Genomic DNA, 26,024 nt, shown 5'->3' on the forward strand with positions numbered 1-26,024 from the left:
CTGGAAATTCAAAGCCGATACGAAGTATCGACAGAATGTAGTGTGGTCAGACCAATCTCATCACCAGCGAGCAGTGTCTTGCTGGCGACCACTCTAAGGTGAGGTGTAGACCTAGAGTGTGATGGTCCTACGGTTCACGCTGAGGTATAGCTAAACCCTAGAAACCCCGTGACTGAAGGCAGTTGAATCGGGTAATCGTGACGGATTAGATTGTGTTGTCGAAATAATGGAGGGGAAAGTGTGTTGGCCTCAAGAAGGTAGAGAAGGGATCCACCACGCCGCACAATCATTGGCTGCACAAGGGTGTGGGACGACCCTGCGAATCATTTAAGTGATGGTCGGTGGAGCAGGGGGAGATCATAGCCAGATGACCTGAGGTGTCAACTCGTTTTTGGAAAGAGCGAAGCTAGGTGAGGAAGCTGGCGATCTGGCCAGATCGCCCAAATCTATAAAGAAAGATTTTAGGTGGCTCCATGTAATATTACGGTACCGTGACAATGACTCATTGCTAGCAATACAATATTACGATAACAGTTTTGCCAAAATTATGAGGCGATGGACTAACCCGGCCTAGCGCCTGTCGAAATTAGTTTCTCCGAATCAAGATGAAAGAGTCTGGAGGTATAGCTGATTTCGAAAACTACTGTATTTGCTTCATTCAACAGGATAGCCTTCCAATAGGGGGCTAGCATCTTCTGAACTGACTGGTCGTGATCATGCTGACTTTGAATCTGTTAGAGCCTGAAAATAAGGACGATGACTGCTGATTTGTATACCGATAATCATGATTTTGAACCGAATGACTTCGAAACTGGAGATCAAGATTCGCAATATGCCCCTACTCCAGGATACTACGGACCCACGCCAGGGTCAAGCTGTGGGCTCAACCCTTCCCCCGACCATCACTTTGAGCATGATATGGAAGGCCTGTCTCAACTCCAACCCGAAAGACCCAGACTGCTCCAGCTATCTGAGTGGCACGATGAGATGCTGAGTGACGATCTTCCGGCGAGCTGCATCCAGTATACGATAGGGTGGAAAGTTACGGTGAATAAGAAAGTGTTACTCGAGACACTGAAGAGGATATAGCCCTAGCCCCAAGTACGTACTGGCTGATAAAGGAAGGGTAAGATCGGACGACTTCTCGATCGCTGTGTCGGTGAATGATCGCTCCCAACGCGACCTGATGAGACGGTTTGACCATCTCAACATCGATTGGACTGCCGTTGAAAAGCAGCTTCCGAAGTGGGGCGAACTGTCTCGTCGAGGCAAGAAACTGAGGCTAAGTATTACCTTTAAATATGTTGAGGACGACCGTCTTTCCAAAACTGCAGCCGGTAGGGTCGAGAAAAGAGGAAGGTCTTCGGTCACCAAACGAATGCTCAACGAGCGAGACGCTCAACTAGAGGCCGAAGAAAAGGTATCCGGTCAAGAATCGATTTGGCGAGGTGTTTACAACTTGATGCGTTGCTCATCCTCCTCATGCCATCTCGGCTCACATTGCTGGCAAGACCCCCACGGGAAAAAGCATTATAAATTGAGGAGCTATCAACTGAAGGGTTTGATCGCCTTTGTAGAGAAAGGTGGCGCCTTGCAGTCTCATGGAGACGTCCCTAAAATTTCCGTGAAGAACTATATATGGAAGAGCGACACAGGCTGAAGAGCTAACAATCTTATAAAAACAAGATGGTAGACACCCCAGAAAACTGTCAGCCTATCAACATCAACTTCTATGGGATACAATCTTCCCCGCAACAAGACACGCCCAACCCAACCACAGCCTCAGCAATGGTTCTGCCACCCAATGACCAAGTTATGGAAGACCACAACCTTACTGGGCTAAGAGACGAAGCTGTCAAAGATTACAGTACCAGGTTCCGCAGGGCAGGTTATGAATGCGATGCTTCAGCTGCGATCCAGCGCATGCTTCAAGAGCTAGATCAAAAAAATACTTGCAGAGGCTGAAGAAGCGGTGTCTGCAGAGCCTCCCACCCGCAAAATGGTATATGCTCTGATGCGCTGACTGAATTCATTCAGGTCCTCATTATTGGCCAAATCCTTGTTAAAGAAGCACCACAAGCATTACCGGGAGTTCTGGAGATCCTGGTGAGATATGTGCAGACTGGCGGGATTTTAGAATCACATGAAGACATGCCAGGTATGATCCGCGGACGGATCTATAAAGTAGACAAGTAAGGACTTGGTAGACTAGAACCACATAGCGGATTTATGGCCGAAATGAGTTGCCATTTCATTGCGATCACCAGTTTTATTCCAGCATAAGCCGCGCAGACAGTCGCATCAACCGGACTACTTCTTCGGTCAATATTACTAACCTATGTTTCTGAGGCGTATCTAGGAGATTATAGTCGCTGATAGCAGTCGTGGTTTGGTAACCACTGAAAGCCGAGGCCAGGAAGGGCTGCGATGTCGCTCTCAATGAAGCATTATACCTAGCCCATATCGATGAGGACAAGGAAAATAAGTACTTGATCAAGCGCGGCGTCGAGTGGGGCTATTATGCCGCGCGTTTTGAAGTGCATTAGGGGTTGAGTTGAAGATATGTACGAGGGTTGTATGACCGAATATTACAGTTGCGATGAGACCTGACTAAGCTAAGTTGAAATGACGGCATACTGTCCGTGCTGAATGATCTGAAAGGGGGCTCAGGATGGACAAGAAGCTAAACTGAGAGAAACAGGTCAGAGTCTGCCTCCTGTTTTCATAGGTAGTAACCAGATCCTAACTCATTCACCGCTGGACTCAACATTATAACGTAGCCGAAGGCTTTGCCAGAGAGACAGTGAGTACTTTAGAAGTATATCGACAAAAAGGTGTGTCATGTTGTAGGAGAAGATTACTTTCAATACAGCATATTAACATTTCGCGCCAGAATTTTTCAGTATCTCCACGACCTCGAAGTGACCGCCTTCTGCTGCTGCTTGGACAGCTGTTCGGCCTTCTTTTGTAGCAGGTGCTGCGTTGACATTGGCCTTCGCTGCCAGCAGTGCCTGTACGACATCGAGGTGACCGCCTCCCGCTGCTGCTTGGAGAGCTGTTCGGCCGCTATATTCCGCTGGTGCTGCGTTAACATCGGCTTTGGCTGCCAGCAGTGCTTGTACGACCTCGAGGTGGCCGCCCTCTGCTGCTGCTTGGACAGCTGTCCGGCCGTCATATTTCACATTAACTGCGTTGACATTGGCCTTCGCTGCCAGCAGTGCCTGTACGACCTCGAGGTGACCGCTTTTTGCGGCTGCTTGGAGAGCTGTTCCATCGCTATATCTCGCTGGTGTTGCGTTGACATCGGCTTTGGCTGTCAACAATGCCAGCACGACCTCGAGGTGACCGCCTCCCGCTGCTGCTTGGAGAGCTGTTCCATCGCGATGTTTCGTAGGTGTTGCGTTGACATCGGCTTTGGCTGCCAACAGTGCCTGCACGACCTCGAGGTAACCGCCTCCTGCTGCTGCTTGGACAGCTGTTCTACCGCTATATCTCGCTGGTGCTGCGTTGACATCGGCTTTGGCTGCCAGCAGTGCCTGCACGACCTCGAGGTGACCGCTTTTTGCGGCTGCTTGGAGAGCTGTTCCATCGCTATATTCCACAGGAGCTGCGTTGACATCGGCTTTGGCTGCCAACAGTGCCTGCACGACCTCGAGGTGACCGCCTCCCGCTGCTTCTTGGAGAGCTGTTCCATCGCTATGTTTCTCAGGTGTTGCGTTGACATCGGCTTTGGCTGCCAACAGTGCCTGCACGACCTCGAGGTAACCGCCTCCTGCTGCTGCTTGGACAGCTGTTCTACCGCTATATCTCGCTGGTGTTGCGTTGACATCGGCTTTGGCTGCTAGCAGCGTTTGCACGACCCCGAGGTGACCGCCTCCCGCTGCTGCTTGGAGAGCTGTTCCATCGCTATATTCCGCAGGAGCTGCGTTGACATCGGCTTTGGCTGCCAACAGTGCCTTTACGACCTCGAGGTAACCGCCTCCTGCTGCTACTTGGAGAGCTGTTCGGTCGTTATCTTCCGCAGGTGCTACGTTGACATCGGCTTTGGCTGCCAGGAGTGCCTGCACGACCTGGAGGTGACCGCCTCGCGCTGCTGCTTGGAGAGCTGTTCGGCCGCTATATTCCGCTGGTGCTGCGTTAACATCGGCTTTGGCTGCCAGCAGTGCCTTTACTACTTCAATGTAGCCGCCTCTTGCTGCTGCTTGGAGAGCTGTTCCATCGCTATATTCCGCAGGAGCTGCGTTGACATCGGCTTTGGCTGCCAGCAGTGCCTTTACTACTTCAATGTAGCCGCCTCTTGCTGCTGCTTGGAGAGCTGTTCCATCGCTATATTCCGCAGGAGCTGCGTTGACATCGGCTTTGGCTGCCAACAGTGCCTGCACGACCTCGAGGTGACCGCCTCCTGCTGCTGCTTGGACAGATGTTCTACCGCTATATCTCGCTGGTGCTGCGTTGACATCGGCTTTGGCTGCCAGCAGTGCCTGCACGACCTCGAGGTGACCACCTCCCGCTGCTGCTTGGAGAGCTGTTCGGCCGCTATGTTCCGCTGGTGCTGCGTTCACATCGGCTTTGGCTGCCAGCAGTGCCTGCACGACCTCGAGGTGGCCGCCTTCTGCTGCTGCTTGGAAAGCTGTTCGGCCGTGCTCTGTAACAGGAGCTGCGTTGACATCAGCTTTGGCTGCCAGCAGTGCCTGCACGACCTCGAGGTGGCCGCCTTCTGCTGCTGCTTGGAAAGCTGTTCGGCCGTGCTCTGTAGCAGGAGCTGCGTTGACATCGGCTTTGGCTGCTAGCAGTACCTGCACGACCTCGAGGTGACCGCCTCTCGCTGCTGCTTGGAGAGCTGTTCGGCCGCTATATCTCGCCGGTGCTGCGTTAACATCGGCTTTGGCTGCTAGCAGTGCCTGCACGACCTCGAGGTGACCGCCCTCTGCTGCTGCTTGGAGAGCTGTTCGGCCTTGGCTTGTAGTAGGTGCTGCGTTGACATCGGCTTTGGCTGCCAGCAGTGCCTGCACGACCTCGAGGTGGCCGCCCTCTGCTGCTGCTTGGATAGCTGTTCGGCCTTGTTTTGTAGCAGGTGCTGCGTTGACACTGGCCTTCGCTGCCAGCAGTGCCTGTACGACATCGAGGTGACCGCCTCCCGCTGCTGCTTGGAGAGCTGTTCGGCCGCTATGTTCCGCTGGTGCTGCGTTCACATCGGCTTTGGCTGCCAGCAGTGCCTGCACGACCTCGAGGTGGCCGCCTTCTGCTGCTGCTTGGAAAGCTGTTCGGCCGCTATGTTCCGCTGGTGCTGCGTTCACATCGGCTTTGGCTGCCAGCAGTGCCTGCACGACCTCGAGGTGGCCGCCTTCTGCTGCTGCTTGGAAAGCTGTTCGGCCGTGCTCTGTAGCAGGAGCTGCGTTGACATCGGCTTTGGCTGCCAGCAGTGCCTGCACGACCTCGAGGTGGCCGCCCTCTGCTGCTGCTTGGACAGCTGTTCGGCCTCGCTTTGTAGCAGGTGCTGCGTTGACATTGGCCTTCGCTGCCAGCAGTGCCTGTACGACATCGAGGTGACCGCCTCCCGCTGCTGCTTGGAGAGCTGTTCGGCCGCTATATTCCGCTGGTGCTGCGTTGACATGGGCTTTCTCTGCCAGCAGTGCCTGTAAGACTTCGAGGTGGCCGCCTCCCGCTGCTGCTTGGAGAGCTGTTCGGCCGTACTTTGGATCAGGAGCTGAGTTGACACCGGCGTTCGCTGCCATCAATGCATGTACGACCTCGAGGTGACCGCCTCCTGCTGCTCCTTGAAGGGCTGTTCGGCCGTTAAATATAACTTCAACGTTAGCTCCTGCTTCGAGCAACAGTGACAAAGAAAGATTGCATCCATCTGCAGCAGCATATGACAATCCATGATCCACGATGTCGCTGGTATTCTCAAGCTGAAGAAACACCTTAGTGTAACGATAACGATCGTGAATGTTGGCGCGACGAAGAACTTCATGCTTCAATCTGTTGGACAGAATATAAGGTTGATGTTTCCCGAAATATAAAAGTAATGCGTAATTTCCATTGGACAATAGCCATTGCACCGCGTTCGGCATATCTGTCTTGGCGGAGTTCTGTTGCTCCGGGTTCCAAGGTCTGCATGCAGCATTGTCATTCCCTTCCACACATCGGCAAAACAATTGCCATGTCTTACTGCTAACATCATCAGTGAAATCACTTAGATGATAGAGCCAGTAATCCTTAGCATAATTTAGAAACTGAAATCCCTGCTCCTGAAGTTCAAACTTCAGCCGTGCAGACTCCCCATCTCCAACGATATCTCGCGCCGTCCTCTCGATTTCTCGAGTACTGCGATTGCGCAGGTTGCGATGTTGAAAAAGAATCTTTTGAGCCAGCATACTGCTCACTCTGCTTGAAGTGTATATAGGGAGGGTACCAAGATGGGCGGGGTTGAGGGGAGTACCAGAACCCTTCTTAAATCTAGTTAGTTGACGCTTGAAGTTACTGAAATCCAGATACGTCATGCAAAGGAGCCCAAAATGCCGATCAAGTCCTGCTCTGTCAAATCGCGCCTCGTGTACATCGTTGGTGATAAAAAGATATTGTTTCACACTGTGGTGCACATAATGTACAGTGTCTTGCTCTTCGTCGACGAATATTAATCCATAGCAACCGTTGAAAATCTTATGCATGTTGTTGGGCATCTTTCCGTGGTCAAAAGCCTTTTGATCTAGCGAAAGGCTAAGGGCCTCTCGACATTCCATAACTGTCATTGGCCGTTTCACTATCCCACAATATTCAAGTACTTTCATTGCCTGCCTGGTCGCCCGTCCTTCTCGGACACGACGAAGTTTTCGATCATAGAGTTCAGATAAGGCGAGTGGAAGATTTTTCAGTGCACCCAAGATGTCATCATCACAATTCTGTGTGCAAAGCTCGTCGATGCAGAGACCAACCCAAAGAAACCTATGTTTTTAAGTTAGCCATGCATTTACGATTGCGGGTCATGAAACCTGTCCCTCCCATAGGTCTCCGGCTAGGTGGTATTTGAATACTCACATTCCGTCGCTCCTGTCCCGTAGAGCACTGTATATCTTTGTGATGTGCTCTGGGTCCCGGAGAGTCAAAAGTTTCTCTTCCAGGCACCTACCCAAGATTGCGGTAATATAGCGATCTATGTCCCACTCAACCTTTCCCTTATTCACAATGACTGTATACTGCGGTCTGCTCCCTTTGAACATTTTCCTTTCAAGGCCAGGCCGGCCTGTGCAGAGGATTTTGAGTCCTTCAAGAAGACTGCTGCAGAGCTCAGCCAAAGCCTGCCCCACTGCTTGAATCTGATGGTCCTGACATTCATCCAGACCATCCAGGATAACATAGTACTTCTTATCGGCCTCTAGACGAGATGATAAGAAGGAAATGACATCATTCGCACTGAGGTCCCGGCTGCTTTCTTCTAAGGCAAGTAGAGTTTCATAGTTGCTTTGATCAATTTGAGTGTCGATCATTTGACGAGCCAGACTTCCAAGGATGTTCTGCGCGGATAAAGATGCTTCATCGTCGACGCGACAGAAGTAGTAGGATACGATCTCGTTGCTCTTGCGCACCGCATGCAGCTGAGCCACCACATTAGACATGAGCACAGTTTTACCCATGCCGATGGTTCCTGAACACCAAAGTACCACTGTTCGTGAATCCTCTTTCCATTTACAGAAGACCGACTCCTTCTGGAGCCACTCAGCTGTGTTCGAAACCCTTTGCCTCAAAGCCTGTCTCCAAGGAGAAACATGGTTGACGACAGAAAGGTTATTTCGAATACTCATCTTCAATGTCGCTTTTTCCCTTCTTCTCCTATCAGTTCGTAATGTTTTTGCCTCGGCCTGTTGTTTCAGTGATGTTTGGAAGAATTTCAGGGCCGAAGGTCGAAACTTTGAATTTTGTTGTCTTTCATATTCAAGCAGCTGTTTTGCTTCTTGGTCTGCTTGCTTTGATGCGAGTGATGTCTGCAGTCGTATCTCATTTTTAGCCTCCTCAAGTCGATCCAGCAACATTTTAAATTCGGAATCAAATGGGAGCAGCATCGACGAAAGAGTTTGCTTGAGAGTGGTCCGACGGGAGACTTCGATGATCTTTACGCACAGATCAATGATGACGGCATAGTAATCACAAAGCGCACGTTGGAGACCAATGCAGCCGGGATAGAGTAAGCCAAACAGTTGATATGTTGGACAGGTTTTGCCGATGCCCATGATCATGCTAGTAACTTTGTCAAAATAAGACGCGACATTGCTCGCCGTCAATATGGCAGTTTTTACACCACCCCAGACGAGGGCAGCGATTGCCGGATTACAGCTCACGAATGTGTCAACAACACCGACGAACTGCTGCGTTGCCTCCAAAAAGGTGCACAGCCGAGGAGCCACACATCTCCTGGTCATGCTACTATTCTTAGCATCGATTTGTGCGACAAACTCGATGACGCTCCCAATATCCGGGGTTGTGGAGTTTCCTCGGAATTCTCCCTTCTGCTCGTCTGTCAAGATATTCTGAAAATTCTCCAACGCTGTATTGAGGGAGTTTGCTGGGTCTGCCCCCTGAAGCTTTACTCTCTGGGACAATTGAAGGGCCATCAGGGAGACTGCGTGTGGTACACAATGAAGACAATCGAAGTTTTTTGGAAGTGCAGATGAAGAGGACGGCTAGTGGGATATGTAGATCTGTTCACGGTCCTGCGTAATTCCCTTGATGGGATGGGGCTTTCAGAAGTTGCCACAGGTTCAACTTGCGGATGAGGGGAAGTCAGCTGCAGAGGGTGCTAGCGTCGAAAATTCCTGATTGGCTGTTGGAGCACCTGTTTTGATGGTATTGTCCTGTCATCCTGATACGCACTACTCCTGCATTAGGGTTAGACCTGTATCTATATCACTGGAATGTGAACCACACAACTCCACAACAATACAACCAATATACACATGCTACAACAACATGGTGTTTAGTGATAATCCATTGCTACGTACGAGACCTTACCGATCCACCGATCGTTGACACATTTGTGTAAACATTGGGGCCTGTGACTCTGACAATTGTGATTTTGTTTAAGAGAGAGTGCATACATTGTGTATTGACCTAGCCCGTATCTCCTTGTCCAATGCCAGTCGCACACGAATTAAGGTGAAGCTTCAAGACCCATCAACTTCACTTCCAACAGTGAGTGACGCGGCAAGGAGGATGTTCTGCATGGAGTCTTTCAATGTTGGAGAAAGGGCCGTCACGCCGAGCATGTTTTGATCGATTAGGAAGACATCAATGTCTGGGGTCGCCCACGCGGCCGTGGATCACGTTAACGCAAATAGCGTGGTCACCTTGGGGCCCAAGTGGATTTGCAAAGTCAGCTCGGTCTGGTGTAGCTCTCTAGGCGGCTACACGTTCTCAAACACTAGTGTTTTCAGGACTAACTAGATGAAAGAAGCGAGAGTTATTATGGAAAAGCCCAGAAAATAATTTGCTAGGAGTATTACCGTTTTCTCAAACGACACGCACTCCTTGAGTTGTATTCGCGAGTTGGGCGCCAAAGTTGGGCCGCTTTCGTGGCTCCACTCAATCAACATCAAGGATAAATTACAAATACTGCCTGATCTGTAGACCGCAATAACGAATAATTGATAAAACTGCACAGATTGCAGCTGCTCCTTTGCCCAGAATGTGACGGTGGAATATAATAGGTGATTCTTGGCCATATTCTCCTAATCGGCCTTAGTCTTGATTCCTGTAAGAGAACAAATTGTTCGACCTGTGCGCATTCTAGTCTTCCATGGCTTTTCCCAGCCATTTGACGGTGGATAGCTCTGCTAATATTTGGTCACCATCATCTGGACTGCTATTCTTCTGCCACGTAAATAAAGGCAACCGTTGTGCTCTAGTACTTCTGTTTATGGAGCGGTGGCTTCATCTCTCTTCAATAGATTTGTACCCTGAGCAAATTTTTCATGCAGCGTGGACCAGGAAGCTCGCAGATGGGCTCCAAGGCCGCTCCGATGGTAAGTCTAGGGATTGAGAATCGGACTCACAGAATGTCACTAATAGGTATCGCACGCCACGATAGATCGGATACCTTTCTTTAGAACACAATGCCCTCGACAATACGTCTTTGGGAAGCCAACTTTGTCTCCCCCAAGGGCGAGGGCTCTGAGACGTCAAATCGCCGCTTGGTCCATTGGTCTTGCTACCAACGAAGTAGACTATAAGATAAGCGAGCTGGGTGACAGACTTTATCATTCTGCCAAAACTGAGCAGCTAGTATTTCCTCTGCTGGAGGAGCTCGGACTTGGCGTAAGTCAAAAACTTGAAAATCTAGAATGCTGCTGACACTGGCAGGATATGAATTATAAGATGAAGCGAATTGCTTGCCTCCAGTCAATCCTCGTAACCAACGTCACATTTTTGATTCCTATAAACTTTTTGCGAGGAATTCCATTGGCCGTGATGTGTGAAGGTCAAGCGAGGCAACTGAGACTGGGGCATTGTTATGTCATTCCTGTCGACTTTTACCTAACCTCGGGGATTGATTGTCTTCTCGTGGCACCTCATTTTCGGATTTAGAGGCTATCGTCATTTATCGTAGGCTATTAGACTAAATAACATATCTTTAAGTCCCATGGGACTAACCGAATCGAATTTCCCTTGTTAAGTAGTGATTGAATATAGTTCCAGTCCCTGATTGGGGGCTCCCAACAGGTAGTGAAGATGTTCTATCTCGGAATAGTGCCTTCTAATCGTTGGTCGTCTCGTCTCGTAGATGTGACTGGGATTGAAATTCAGGTGAGAGCTGCTTTAGCCGAAGCTTCTCAGCGCGGAAATTGAAGGGTAGTGTTGTAGCATGTGAATCCTACTGTACTAGAGCCCGGTAAACGTTCTCGATAACGTGTTTGTGTTACCAGGATCCTGAAAAAATCGCTGCTACGAGACGCCGGGAGAGCCACGTGGCTACAATACCGATTTCCTGTACTGATTGAGATAAATGGCGGGACGGGCCGCGATGCGAACCCCTGAACCGCCGGACCGCGACGAACGTGAAAATTCACCACCGCGATTGTCGAGACCGAAACGAACGACTAGACCACCAAGAAACTATGCCCAAGAACAAGAGATCGACAATGAACAGAGAAAGACGCGAGCTCAGCACAAGCAGAGAACCGAGCCCGAATTCCAGCCCGATGGGGCAACCTCGGATGACTCCGCGACCGAGAGTAACGAGCTGGATGTCAGCAAGTTGGTGAAGGAGTTGGTCGAACTCAGGAAAGAGATCCGACGGCGAGACGAGCGACATAGAGAAGAGCTTCAGAAGGCCCAAGAAGAGTTTCAGAGAACCAAGGAAGAATTTAGCGCTGCCCTCACTGAGGTCCGACACGAGCTACAAAACCTGACGGATAGGACCCCGACATCGCAATGCAACTCCGAAGCATGCACCCGGAATGGCCACGATGAAATCCTACGAGAAATTCAATCCCTACGTGAAGAAATCAGCGCCCCCGCACTCACAGGTTCCCCGTCCTACACCGATGTCGCCCGCACTCCCCCGCTCAGCCACCCGAGTAACATACGGAGTCTCTCGACATCGAACAAAACACCAACCACGCTCACCGACACCCTCTATTGTACCATTGACACATCCAAGATGGTAGAGAACGAAAACGAGAGAATGTCTGCAGCCTTGATCCGGGCGGCAGTCGAGACAGAGATCCGAGCAACCCCAGACCACACGCATTGGCGTTGTCGCGCCGTCACTGTGGATGCGAAGAATACGAATCGAATCAGAATAGCGTGCCGCGACGAAGCCGAACACCAACTGGTCAAGAAAGTGGCAGAATCCCAAATCGGCGCAGGAGCACGGGTCCTTCGGGATGAGCTTTACCCTATCAAAGTCGACAGCGTGAACAAAGCCGCAGTGCTGGATGACAAAGAGGAGATCCGTGCCGGAGCAACAGCCGCCTTCAGTGAGGAGAACGAAGCCACCGTTGCGAAAATCGCATGGCTTAGCAAGAAGGAGAGCGCGAAGGCATATGGGTCAATGGTCGTTTACCTCACTAGAGGCAGTGACGCACGGAGACTGCTAGCCGACGGGTTCTTCCACGCTGGAGGAGAATCCGGCCTGACCAGTACCTTCGAGCATCGACCTCGACCGATGCAGTGCTACAACTGCCAGGAGATCGGCCACAAGGCTTTCCAGTGCAAGAACACTCAGAGATGTGCAAAGTGCGCCGCAGAAGGCCATCGCCACAGTAGCTGCGACCAGACAGTTCCGAAGTGCGCTCCATGCGGGGGCCCTCATGAATCGTTCAGCAGAAACTGTCGGAAGCTTTACCCGCCACGCAATGAATAAGACGCTCCGAGTGATGCAACTGAATGTGAGGAAACAGGGTGCAGTGCTGGAAAGCCTCATGAACGACAAGGATACCGAAAACGCAGTGGCACTCGCGATCCAGGAACCCCAGGCGAGGAGGATTCAAGGCCGGCTCTTGAACACCCCGATGGGACATCACAAATGGACCAAGATGGTTCCCTCCGTGTGGAGAAAGGGGAGATGGGCGGTTTGAAGCATGTTGTGGGTGAATAGGGATGTGGAAGTGGAGCAAGTACCGATCGAGTCGCCGGACCTGACGGCAGCCGTCATTCGGCTTCCGGAGCGACGTATCTTGGTGGCATCGGTTTATGTGGAAGGAGGTAACGCCACTGCTTTGAACGACGCATGCGATCACCTTCGAAAAGCAATCACTAAAGCACGGCGGGGCTCAGGGACGTTGGTGGAGGTCATGATCATGGGGGACTTTAACCGCCATGATCAACTGTGGGGAGGAGACGAGGTGTCCTCGGTCAGACAAGGCGAAGCGGATCCGATCATCGATCTAATGAACCAGTTTGGACTCAGCAGCCTGCTCAAACGAGGCACCAAGACATGGCATGGCTAAGGATATTCGGGGGACTGCGAGTCGACCATCGACCTCGTTCTCGCCTCGGAAAACCTGACAGATTCGATGTTCAAATGTGCGGTCCACGGAACAGAGCACGGTTCGGATCATGTTACCATGGAAACCGTTCTTGATGCGCCTTGGACGGCTCCAACGCAGACAGATAGACTGCTGCTGAAGAATGCACCGTGGAAAGAGATCAATGCCAGAATCGCGAGCACGCTAGCTGCCACTCCGGTGGAAGGCTCCGTACAGCAAAAAACCGATCGGCTGATGCACGCGGTGTCGGAAGCTGTTCGTGCGTTGACGCCGAAGGCCAAACCGTCACCGCACGCAAAGCGATGGTGGACGGCGGACCTGACGCAACTGCGTCAAATCTACACACATTGGAGAAACCACGCCCGCGCAGAGCGACGGGCAGGGCGCAAGGTGCCAGAGCTGGAGGGCATGGCCGCAAGCGCGGCGAAGCAATACCACGACGCGATTCGGAAACAAAAGAAGAAACACTGGAACTAGTTTCTGGCCGACAACGACGACATCTGGAAAGCGGCCAAGTATCTGAAGGCAGGTGAAGACGCAGCCTTTGGGAAGGTTCCACAGCTCGTCAAAGCAGATGGAACGGTTACCACCGATCACGAGGAGCAGGCGGAAGAACTACTGACCAAATTCTTCCCGCCACTGCCGGACAGCATTGACGACGAAGGGACTAGACCACAAAGAGCGCCGATAGAGATGCTAGCCATCATCATGGAAGAGGTAGAGCGACAGTTGTTCGCAACGAAGTCATGGAAGGCACCAGGTGAGGATGGCCTGCCGGCCATAGTGTGGAAAATGACCTGGCCTACGGTCAAACATCGTGTTCTCGACCTTTTTCAGACGTCACTGGGAGAAGGCACGCTCCCGAAACAGTGGAGACACGCGAAGATCATCCCACTGAGAAAACCGAGCAAGGAAGACTACACTATTGCTAAGGCGTGGAGACCGATCTCACTCCTTGCGACGCTAGGCAAGATCCTGGAGTCAGTGGTGGCAGAAAGGATCTCGCACACAGTGGAGACCCACGGCCTGCTCCCGACCAGTCACTTCGGTGCCCGAAAACAGCGGTCCGCCGACCAGGCACTCCTGCTCTTGCAAGAGCAAATCTACGCGGCGTGGCGCGGCCGACGGGTGCTGAGCCTGATCAGCTTCGACGTGAAAGGGGCATACAATGGAGTCTGCAAAGAACGACTGCTTCAAAGGATGAGAGCACGAGGCATACCGGAGGGCCTGCTCCGCTGGGTTGAGGCGTTCTGCTCTGGACGGACGGCGACCATCCAGATCAATGGGCAATCATCGGAAGTTCAAGACCTGCCACAAGCTGGACTGCCGCAAGGCTCGCCCTTGTCTCTGATCCTCTTTCTCTTCTTCAACGCCGACCTCGTGCAGAGACAGATCGACAGCCAGGGAGGAGCGATTGCTTTCGTGGATGACTTTACCGCGTGGGTGACAGGACCAACTGTGCAGAGAAACCGGGACGGTATCACGACCATCGTCAGTGAAGCGCTCGACTGGGAGAAGAGGAGCGGAGCAACCTTTGAAGCAGACAAAACGGCGATTATACACTTCGCACCCAATGCTCGCAAAGTGGACCAAGAGCCGTTCACTATCAAGGGACAGACGGTCGCGCCTAAGGACAAGGTCAAAATCCTAGGGGTGCTGATGGACACGAGACTGAAGTACAAGGAGCATATTGCAAGGGCAGCGTCCAAAGATCTGGAGGCAGCGATGGAGCTTCGACGACTCTGAGGTCTCTCCCCAGCAACAGCGCGGCAGCTGTTCTCGTCGACGGTAGCTCCAGTGGTGGATTATGCCTCGAATGTCTGGATGCACGCCTTGAAGAACCAAAACATGGGTCCGATCAACCGGGTGCAAAGGGTAGGAGCGCAAGCAATTGTGGGCACGTTCCTCACCGTTGCGACCAGCGTGGCAGAGGCCGAGGCCCATATCGCCACGGCACGACACCGATTCTGGAGACGAGCCGTGAAGATGTGGACAGACCTCCACACACTGCCAGAAACCAATCCTCTGCGCAGAAGCACAGATCGGATCAGGAAATTCAGGAGATACCACCGCTCACCACTATATCAAGTAGCAGACGCGCTGAAAAACATCGACATGGAATCGCTGGAGACCATCAACCCGTTCACACTGGCACCATGGGAGGCACGAGTGCAGATAGATGACGAGCTCGTTCCAGAAGGGTCTACTGTACCAGGTGGATCAATGCAGATCGCGTTCAGCAGCTCGGCGCGGAATGAACTGGTCGGGTTTGGAGTGGCGATCGAGAAACAACCACCACGCCAGCGGAAAGTGAGACTGAAGACCTTGTCTGTCACGCTGAGCGCGAGGACAGAACACAATCCGTTTTCTGCAGAGCTGGCGGCTATAGTGCATACACTGAAGACACTCGCGGCAGTGAAAGACTTTCGGATCACCCTGAACACGAGCAACAAAGCGGCGGCTCTGACGTTGACGAACCCGCGACAACAGTCGGGCCAGGGATTTGTCTGTCAAATCTACAAGTTGACGAGCAGAATGCAGAGGCATGGAAATCAGATCAACGTCCGGTGGATCCCCACTATCGAGGACAACAAACTACTAGGGCTGGCGAAAGAGCAGGCGAGAGCCGCGACGCAAGAAGATGCTATCCCGCAAGTATAGGCCCCCAAAATGAAATCGACGACTCTGAAGATTGCGCGTGCCCAAGCAGTCCCCAAAAGCGAGTTGCCCGAGAATGTAGGGAGACACTCCCGACGAGTGGACACAGCACTCCCAGGGAAACACACGCGACAGCTGTATGACCGATTGTCGTGGAAAGAGGCGAGCGTGTTGGCCCAGCTTCGCACCGGCATGGCAAGACTCAATGGATATCTCTTTCGGATCAATGCCGCCGAGACAGATCAATGTGCATGTGGACAAGCAAGAGAGACAGTAGACCACTTTCTGTTTCGATGTCGGAAGTGGACCGCGCACCGGACGGATATGTTACAATGTACCGATACACACCGAGGGAACCTGTCCTTCTTCCTGGGAGGGAAGTCACCCTCCGATGATCAAGAGTGGAAGCCGAATGTGGAAGCAGTGCGAGCGTCAATACGATTCGCCATCGCTACGGGCCGACTGGAGGCCACCTAGACCTGCCGACGAGCTGATAGAACACCTCACCTTACTAACCCCAACACCTTGTGATCGACGGTAGACGCGCTTCAACTGCCGAAGATAGGATGTTGAACACTTGAAGAAGCGCCTTCAAGCCAGTCTACTAACCAATACTAACCACAGGGACCGTCTATGAGATTGAAATCTGAAATGGGAAATACGGAAGGGATTACTGTATGGGCTCCAAAGAGACACGGCGTATACCCAAACATGCATGTACTGGTAGCTTAGTGATAGTTGCCCTCTCGGCTCAGCCGCCGGGCGTTAATGAATTGTGTGTGTGTGTGTGTGTATCTATGGGGAGATATCGCCCAAAAGCGTTCCCGTCGTTGTTGTCATTATCACTTGGGTCTACAAAGGCTCTCTGGGTGCTGATTCGGACGCAGTTTTGCTCTTTCTCGGGTTTCTGGTGGCTCAGCGAGGGTGTGGCATTATCGCCAGTGGCTGCGACTGTTGCCCAAGTCCTAGTCGCGGTGACTGCAGGGGCGCTTTCAACCTGTGCTCGTAACGCTTTCACTTCCTCATGGAGCATCTCGTTCTGTTCTTGCAGGACATTTTGATTGTGTTTAACATCAACCACCTTCACCTCTTGATCCAGGCGTGTCCGAGTACTCGAGTGTTCGGGAGATCTAGTGGTACAGACGCGCTCGAAATCAGTTTCACCTCTTTACTCTCTTTAATTCTTTCTCAGCCTCTATTTTGCCAGAAGCCATTCCTTCTGTGATTAGTCTACCCCTGACCCACATGCTTGGCTGTATCGCAATACGGTAATAAATAATGGCTTAAAAACAGCGCCCGTATTACGAGTGCGTGATATCCTTCAATTGTTTTTATATGTTTAAGTTCTTCACAGCAAGAGGTTTCAGTTCTTCGCAGCCTCTTGCTGTGCCTTCGTGTGAGCTTTCTTTTCCCTTTTTATCTTCTTCCCGGCCTCCTGCTGTGTTTTATGGGAGGTGTTCTTTTCGTCCTTGAGCTTCTTTATAGCCTCTTGCTGTGCCTTCGCGTGAGCTTTCTTTTCCCTTTTTATCTTCTTCGCGGCCTTCTTCTGTCTCTTCGTGCAAGCTTTCTTTTCATTTTTTATCTTTTTCGCGGCCTTCTTCTGACTCTTTACGCGGGCTTTCATTTCACAACTCGCTCCCTGTCTTGAAGTTTCGGTAGGCTGTTCGGTTTTGGTAGTTTCAGCTGAAATCATAATTGGAGTAGCCGCTGACGTTTCGAGTATCATTTTGTCTTCCTTTGTTGCATTATTCTCATTCCACGATTTTTCGAGAAGTAAGTATAACAAACCAAACAATATCACTACCGGTATCTTAAGTAGAGTAAACAGGAATACCAACAGTAGTGAAATACTGTAGATAGGCTGAATATAGGCAACCTAGATGAAAGATAATATTATAAGCGGTAATTCGCTGGAGATGACAAAAGATCTAATATGGCGTACCTTGTGTTGTTCAAAGTTTTTGAACTCCTCAGTAGAGGAGAGGTGCTGTTTCGGGAAAGCCATCAAGCTTTGCAATTTTGTTTTATCCTCGCTGTGTCTTACTTGCCTCCATTTCATCTTGCAAGCCCTTAATCCAAATCGTTCCACCCATTTGTTGCTTCTGTCATTCGGCCATAGCTCGTAAAAAAATTCATCACTTTCCTTGATCAAAGGATGAACAATATTGATTTTGTGGACCGCGTTCTGACCAAATAAACCTCGAATTATGGGCTCTTCGATGACTTGGTAGTAAGACAGACCCGACGGATGAAATCGCTCTGGTGGTGGAGGTGAAAGCAGCGTGACCTCTTCACCCTTGGCTATGCGCCAGGCAAATATCGCGGAAGCACCATGGACATATTTACTCCATTGCTCAGAATTCTTCCTCAATTTCAAGCAATTTGGGTGTTTTACATCCATAAGTGGCCCCATTGCTGTGGTCAAAGTCTGAAGTCGATGCCTATCAGCCCATTGTTGAGCCTGTTCACGAAGCATTCCACTCCAGAGCACTTGACCGTTTGGAAGCCAATTATCAGATTGAAACTGCTCAAGAATCTGAACCGCTTCTTGGAGAGATAGGTATTGTCTCAATATTTCGACGAGAGGCGCTTGAGCTGGCGTTTGGTTGGCAAGCGATCGAATTAACTTTTCTTCATCCATCCGTACAATGTAACCTTGGAAGATGATGGAGGAAAAAAGGAAGGGAAACCTTGGAAGCCTTTTTTATCTTCGAGATTCGCGAAAGTTGTGGCGAGCACTTGAGGTGATAGTAGGTAGGTAGTGCGTATACCTGTAATACTTATACGTATGCGTGCATGCCTTGCAACCTGGGCAAGAATTTAGCTACGTCATGACTTTGTCTGTCTTTGGTCTAGACCCATAGCATTTTTACCTTCTGCGGTAACTAAAGTTGTGATTCATAGGTTATCAAGGACCTCGTATAGAATCATATAAGGTGTGGTATATAAAAGTGATTCATCTTGACGTAGAAGCCGTTTTATTGATTTCGTATCGCGAGTATCCCACCGCCCGTGTAATTTTGTGTTACATGGTATTTTACATCTCTGTAACACACTAATCCAAAGAAGGACTAGGGTGTTTCAGAATAGAGTTCAGGAAGGAAGAGAAGACCACAACCTGGGTGGATCATGATCGTCCGGCAGGTCACATGAGAATCCATCAAATCTGAGTGATCATGCCCGTGGTCTCCTCTTGTCATTGAATAGGCAATTTAATCTGAACTGTGCCAGGATCTATGACTCCCCAAGACTCACAACCCATTCCTGTGTTCCATCGCGTGCTTTTTCCTACCCTGGGCTCTTTGAACCACTTCGCAGGTCCTAGAATCCCAAAAAAGGACTGAGTACTGAGACGAAGAGTGGCCTTTTCTGGTCCATCCACAGTCGTCGAAACTCAATTGAGCTGGCTATTCGCGGACCACGAGAATTGACATACTCCATCACGAGAACGATGACATCTCAAATTGATTGACCACTGACGCGTGAGGTTTCAGTGGACTAGGGAACGGGTAATTACTAAAGTTGGTCGGCAAGGACTTGAACAGCGAAAGCAGGTCATACAGCTGTCTTATCAAATCAGATTGACACTTCTACAATACATTTGGATACTGATTCCACTCGAAAAACTCATGATTTATTTCCAGATCCGTACCAGAATACTGTAGGAATTGCATCGGACTTCTCGACACGCTTGAGTTGCTCAGTGAAGATCCTCTGCAAAAGAAATCCGCTTTTTCTTGTATCTTTCAGTCAAAAGCGATTGAAGAGATGCAATCGTCTTCTTAACATCCTCCATCTCCTCTTTGAGGATTTCCACATCGACGGCAGTCTTTCTCTTCAGTAAGCGTTTGGGGGTCTTGCCCTCTGGTCTGTGCCCTTCTGTCAGCCCTTCTTTCTCTTGCCACCAGACATCAAAGGTGCACTTACTTCACTCGGTCGGCAGGCCTGCAAATTATCCGTTAGACAGCGACAATGATGACTAGCAATATTGGGGGTTTTTGCTTACTGCTCAGCTGCATATTTCGCATGTCGGTGCAGCCCTGGGCACAGACCATTGACTGACTCCGATTCCCGACCACGTTTGAATGAAACCTTACTGCCGTGGCATTCATTCGCATCTGGAGGACCAAACTTATCTCTCGTTGTAGTTTTGTCTTTCAGCATTTCCAGGACTTGGTCAGTATAACTGCGAGGCCCATGATCAAGATTTCGATGGACACGATCGGGGGACTCCATCACTTGATTCTTTTTTATGCGAGCCTTAGAAAGAAAATGGACAATTTTAGAAAATAGTTGGGGAATTTCCACAGAACAAGTTAAGTCTGCTTTAGACTTTAAGCACGCTGACCGACTTCATTGGGAACGTTTGATGATCCATGGAAATCTTGTCTAGGTGGTATTTACTTTTAGCCTAAGAAATTTCTGAAAGCATTCACCGCAGAAAACGTAGGGATTCGACATTATGGATTCCAGTCAACCTAAGGGGGTCATTTCTTGACGGAACAGGCCAACCACAGGTACAATCGAGCGTGACTGTTGGCCACAAAGTCTCGGACGCGATATTTCAACGTCCGTTGAAGCACTTCAACCTTCATGAAAGAGACGGTGAGCGTGGCTAGAACTGGCAGATGTAGAGTGCCACCGCGTTGAGCGATTTAATTGCAATTTCAATGATGTGAGAATCATTTTCTTGCGGTATCACTGCCTTCTCAACAGTTGATGAAAGTGGTTCATCACACTCAACGCAGGTTTTGAACGCAATGAATCCGGGTTGAAACTTGAGTCTGTAGGCCACAAAGTCTCTTAACACCGATTCAACGTTGTTCAAATGTCTTCAACGACAATAACGAGGCAGTGATTCTCGCTACCAACTGCGCAACCGGTTCCTTGGTCGAGGCGTAGCCGAAAAGATATAAAAGCGGCCAGATTCCCAGCCCAAAAGATCAGGACTTCGGTCCTCACACTCCGCTGTGTCACGATGTCCCTCTCTTGCCTGCGGGCTTGAGCGTCTCCGTGGCCACGGCTGTCGCTGCCACGAGCCCAGCGATGTAAGACTTGCGCTACCTCACAGCCAATGAGCCCTGTGACTGTAAAAATGTGCTTCGCAGGATAGGTCTGCGTCAACAACAATCCTCGCAGGGGGGGCGCTGCGTTACCAAGTGAACTCCGCAGGGGGACGCTGTGATGACAATTGAGACCCGCAGGAGACCGCTGCGTCAACGAGTTCTCTGCAGGAGACCGCTGCATTACCAAGTTCTCCGCAGACTAGGTCCTGCGTCAACAAAGCGCCTCGCAGGGACATCTGCGACACCAAGAGTCTCCGCAGGGACATCTGCGACACCAAGAGTCTCCGCAGGGACATCTGCGACACCAAGAGTCTCCGCAGGGACATCTGCGACACCAAGAGTCTCCGCAGGGACATCTGCGAAACCAAGAGTCTCCGCAGGGACATCTGCGACACCAAGAGTCTCCGCAGGGACATCTGCGACAAAAAGCCCCTCTAGCTCGTGCAGGCACCTCTACGTGGTGCTAGGGACCAGTATTGGAGTATTCAAGAGTACTCGAAGAAGCCAAGACCTGCACACCATCTCGATGACGCATGATGTGTTTCGAATGATGATCATTGGAGAAATAAAGTGAGCTCTAGATAGAAGCAACCCAATTTCAAATTCGTAAATTCAAGATCCTTCGTTATAGAGTGCCACATTCCGAATCCTGCTGTCTTCATCCTTTGGATTGACTAGCATTCGCGTCGCAATGGAATTTATCTGCCACTGGAGCATAAAGCGAGCACAGGTGATTATTTCGGTGCATTGTGGATGTGTTGACTGGGCGTTCACGAGTGTTGGCGGTTGATGAGCGTTGATGGATGTGTTGAACGTTGATGAATGTCGATGATGGTTGGTGGATGTTGATAAACGTTGGTTGTCTTGACAAACCCTGACGGTGTTGATAAACGTTGACGGTGTTGATAAACGTTGACGGTGTTGATAAACGTTGACGGTGTTGACAAACGTTGACGGTGTTGATAAACGTTGACGGTGTTGATAAACGTTGACGGTGTTGATAAACGTTGACAGTGTTGATAAACGATGATGGCGTTAATACTGGTAGGAATGAGCGTTGACAGTAGGGAGTATGAACGTGTGTTCGGTGGGAAATGGCCAGGCGGTGAAGTAGAGTGCACACCAAGTCTGTTTCTATGCACACCACAATGGGTGGCATTCATACTGCTGACTAATGTCGTCTTTTGTGCATGTTCTGGCCCGGGTCTCGGCCCGACTTTTCCGTGCCCAATTCGGGGGTTCAACTGCTCCAGGAACCAAGACATGATATTTAACGACAACGAGTGGGTAATGAAAGTCATGGACAATATTGGATATACAATAGAGATGACTGCATGGGACATTCTAAGAAAAACCATGGTATGATTAGGAATTTGTACTATTCTGGCACCTAGAGGCTTTGTGAGCGTCAGCACGTAACTATATATACTTCATATACACGGAAATATGTATATCCTCTTGTTCAAGCATGACACTTTCACCAATGGAGACTCCTCATCCGTAAGCCCACAGGATTCAATTTCATGCTAAAAGCTAGCTAATTTCTCGCAATAAGTGAAGCTGTAATCAGGCGAACGCCCACGATCACACATTTTAGGCATCAAAGAAGCCTCTGATGAGGAGCGCTCGAAATAGGTTTTGCTGCTCGAATAACCATGGTCATGCGATGGATTGTTCCTCGCGCATTCAAATTTGCCGCTTCAGCTGGCTTGCAAGTCACTCACTCCTACTATGCCGTAGAATGCCTACAATCACAACGTGGATTCACAACAAACACAACCAAGTAACCGAGGGCCTTGACTCAAAGCCATTCAGTCGGCTCCTTTGAGACATGCCAACCGTCGCACGTTTGTCCGTAATTGCCGCTAGTAACATCAATGTATAGTGCGAGCCAATCACCCATGCAACAACCACACCACACTGGGTGTAGTACCCCAGACCACGCGATCGAGCATAACCTACTTTGAAGAGAATATGTATCAGCCCGATTGAGTCTAGCAAGCGCCATCTTGACTAGGTCTGGTAAAGATGACTCCACCGACTGATCCACTTGGCTTGGAGCCGCAGCAGCCATGTCTCTCTTTCCCCCGAAAGCAACCGGTGAATGCTCATTGAGGGTATGAATTTTTAGCAAAGGCTGTCATGGATAGTCCGAGGTCGCGCAGAGGATAGCTCTTGGCGGGCTTGTGACGGATATCAATGCCACCTTGACAGATAATGTGCTTGAACAGTGATATACAATCACAAACGCGGTGTATCTGACAAATAATTAATGCTCAAGGACAGTCAAAGTAGAAGACGCAGAGAACTGGGTCATCTCCTGGAAAAGTCTGCTTGCGTGCTACGTGTTAGAAAACGATGTCAGCGAGAAAATGAGACCTCTGGACCTGACTGACCTGTTTGCAAAGCTGTCCAGGATAATGACTTTTGTGTATGTGGCTCGGGATTTGGTGATTTGGTAGAAAAATGCGTACGAAAGCATCAAATATACCATGATTTGTGCAAAGACACCACAGAATTTGACACGCGCTCGATGGGGCGTCATATATGACCGATTAGTCCTTTCCCACTCGCTTTGGCTGAGCAATGCGGTGTTGGATCAGACAGGTCAGCAACGGTCGGTGATCGCTGGCTCGCGGCCCTTGGCCCTTAAATTAAATCGGCCGTGACTCGACCGTGGCTTGGGACCGGATGGTCTCCTTTCTCGGTTCATAGCTGATGACAATGTTAACCCGTAAATGACGGCACATATGCCTCACCTTGTCTTTGCACACAGACTTGGCGAACAATCTGGCTGTCTGTGAAGATATGGCTCAACTGCCATCAAGAAAGACATAAACACCAGTTCCCCGGGTCTTTTGGAGCATCAGGACTGAAAAGAAGGGAGATACGAAGAGATTCACCCGTTCCACGCCAGTAATTCAATCCACAAAGGGGCTTTTTTCCCTGCATTCATATGCTGACACACATCAGCACAAGTCCTACTGCACAAAGTCGACTGAGAGAAGGGCCAAGGTACACGATCTGCTCCTTACAGCGACTCATCATCAATGCGGCGAGTAGGGTAATGGGACGGATAGATAGCATGCGTTCGAATCGGTATAGGGAGCTCGAGCAAACATGGCTTTCGCTTGCTTCGCACTTGACTCGAGTGATGAGAATACAAGTGGCGTCCTAATGTAGGATCCCAGTCAGCAAGACTTACACTTGGACGAGTTTTGGAGGTTTACCATTCAGACTTTGCAGAGGGCACTATGTGTACGCTTGATATGAGACAATCAGTACTGTAAACTTCACGATCTTATGAGCTCGCCAACAGATCACTTACAGTATTCATGCTATGTTGTTTCTGGTCCGTCGCATTCTCCTGCCGTCATCCCAAAAGAGGCGGGTTGCGGCGCAGCGCGCATTCTCTTAGGCAGCATAGGGATTCATGGACTCACCAGGATGGCAAGTATATAGTCGCAATGGATATCCGGAAGGCCAGAAACTCCGCTCTTCATGGATTGAAGGCGGTGAGGCCGAAAACCCGATGGAGCACGCGTCGTAATGGCCCCTGGTCTTGTCTCTGATGCATCGATAAGGACTACCCACAAGGCTGTTTGACGGGTGAAAATGGCCTCCTACATTAAAACACAAAGATCAGCAAGGACGCTCATTTTTGAGAGCACAAGAGCCCGCACAGAAACTGACATAGCCTAGCGCAAGCGATGGCCACTCACATTGTCAGAGACAATGAACGCCTCAAGCTTTCATGCAGCGAGCCTTGCAATCTAGTATGTGCACCTGTTGTTGGCGGGCTCCTCCTTTGCCTAGCGCATGCTAGATAATTTGGAGCGACGAGGTTGGGACCAGTAAGGAGGCCGTGGCTTGTACTGGGCACTCAAAGGGTGCTATACCGTCGGGTCATCTGATGAGATGTCAATGGTTCACTGTCAATCATGAGCGTGCAGACCGGAGGGAAATTTCATCACTCACATGTTTGGAGGTAAGCACCGGGCCAAGGCAGATAATTTATCAGGCGACTCAGACAAAATCCTGCTCGACTTTGGGGAGTGAGGTGGATGAATTGTAGAGTGAATTGCCGGGGGAAGAGCACGTACTTATAGGCTTCTGGGCTAGTTCTTTGCTTGTGGACTACGCGCGCTGCTCGATTGAAGGAGAACACCTCTCCTAATGGAACCCTGTCTTCATTTTACCGCAGCTTCTTCAACGGTATTCTTGATGCCTTGAGATTTAGCGAGAGTGACAATTTTGAGTGGCGTTGAGAAAAGAATGCTGAGTCGGTCAAGAAATTTTGGCTAGTTCAACTGTTGAATCTTGACGCCCTCTTTAACTGAGGCGTGTGGGAAATGCAATGTCAGGCTCATTTTCATTTTCTGATTTCTCATACGCGAGCCACTCAACGTTGAATCACCGAAAGGCGTCTACAATTCTATCCCTCAAATTTGCGGACTTTTTTTTGCCTCATTGAAGTGTTGTGTGGTTGTGTTGATGTGGGTCTGTCTGTCCTTTCAGACTGCAGAAAGCGATTTGCAGTCACGGTCGGATGTGCGGGACGCGTCGTCAACAATCAATTTTCGAACTTGCGAACATTAAGGTATTTTATTTTATTTTATTTTATTTTATTTCATTTGGTGATGATAAGACCTAAAACTTCGTAGTAAATTTCTGAGCCGTTCATCAAAGATACAAAATGTGTCTGGTTGAAATATACATCTCAAAGAGCGTTCATACCTGACCCTCAACGCCGTCAGACTTGATCATTTTCCCTGATCGATTGGTTGAGCGTCACCCTTCAATCAAGTCAACTGATAAAATTCCAACAGAGAGCAATCGATTTCTAAGTTGACCGTATCAATCAACTGTTAGAAGCCCATGCATAGTCACATGCGTCTGCATCGTCTATAAGAGATACCGAGACCGGTGGAAATGATGCTGCCAACACACTTGGCTTTCTCTTGCGGACAAAATGGAAGCTCAAAACAACTCGACGGAAATTGGGGATCGGCAGCCCAGTGACTTGCCCAACCCTGGCGAGAAAGATGACTCAGTAGAAACCTCTGACCACGTCCCATTGGTAAGTGAAACGAAAATCAGCTTTAAATACTTTGCTGACGACCATAGCCCTCCTCACAACAAAACGCAGACGCCAGATACCCCCTGGCCACCGAGCCCTTTGAAGACATTCTGAAGGTGCTTGCTGATCTTGAACGCGACGATCCAAAGTTCGCCTTTCCAGCTGCTCGACTTGTCGGACTATATGGACGCCTATGGGAGTCGTGCGTGTCCAAGCATATCGACGACCAGAAGCTAG

At 50.1% G+C, this 26,024-nt stretch overlaps 3 protein-coding genes across 3 annotated transcripts; all 3 read right to left on the minus strand.

Annotated features, from left to right (window-relative positions):
* Positions 1-2,876: 2,876 nt before the first annotated feature.
* On the minus strand, positions 2,877-8,609 carry N7506_001879 (ankyrin repeat domain-containing protein; the record flags this gene model as incomplete). The annotated part of the gene is made up of 2 exons (XM_056951175.1): positions 2,877-6,945; positions 7,039-8,609. 2 exons carry the CDS (start codon positions 8,607-8,609, stop codon positions 2,877-2,879), a joined length of 5,640 nt encoding a protein of 1,879 aa, XP_056817090.1.
* Positions 8,610-17,004: 8,395 nt separating this feature from the next.
* N7506_001880 (actin-like protein 10) lies at positions 17,005-18,054 on the minus strand (the record flags this gene model as incomplete). The annotated part of the gene is made up of 3 exons (XM_056951176.1): positions 17,005-17,301; positions 17,584-17,628; positions 17,686-18,054. 3 exons carry the CDS (start codon positions 18,052-18,054, stop codon positions 17,005-17,007), a joined length of 711 nt encoding a protein of 236 aa, XP_056817091.1.
* A 1,287-nt stretch (positions 18,055-19,341) lies between these two features.
* N7506_001881 (uncharacterized protein) lies at positions 19,342-19,877 on the minus strand (the record flags this gene model as incomplete). Its single annotated transcript, XM_056951177.1, has 3 exons — positions 19,342-19,510; positions 19,569-19,586; positions 19,648-19,877. The coding sequence occupies 3 exons, from the start codon at positions 19,875-19,877 to the stop codon at positions 19,342-19,344; spliced, it is 417 nt and encodes a 138-aa protein (XP_056817092.1).
* Between the last annotated feature and the right edge of the window lie 6,147 nt (positions 19,878-26,024).

Source organism: Penicillium brevicompactum, assembly GCF_028827555.1.
Source record: "Penicillium brevicompactum strain IBT 35665 chromosome Unknown utg000001l_segment0_segment0, whole genome shotgun sequence".
Classification (NCBI taxonomy): Eukaryota; Fungi; Ascomycota; class Eurotiomycetes; order Eurotiales; family Aspergillaceae; genus Penicillium; species Penicillium brevicompactum.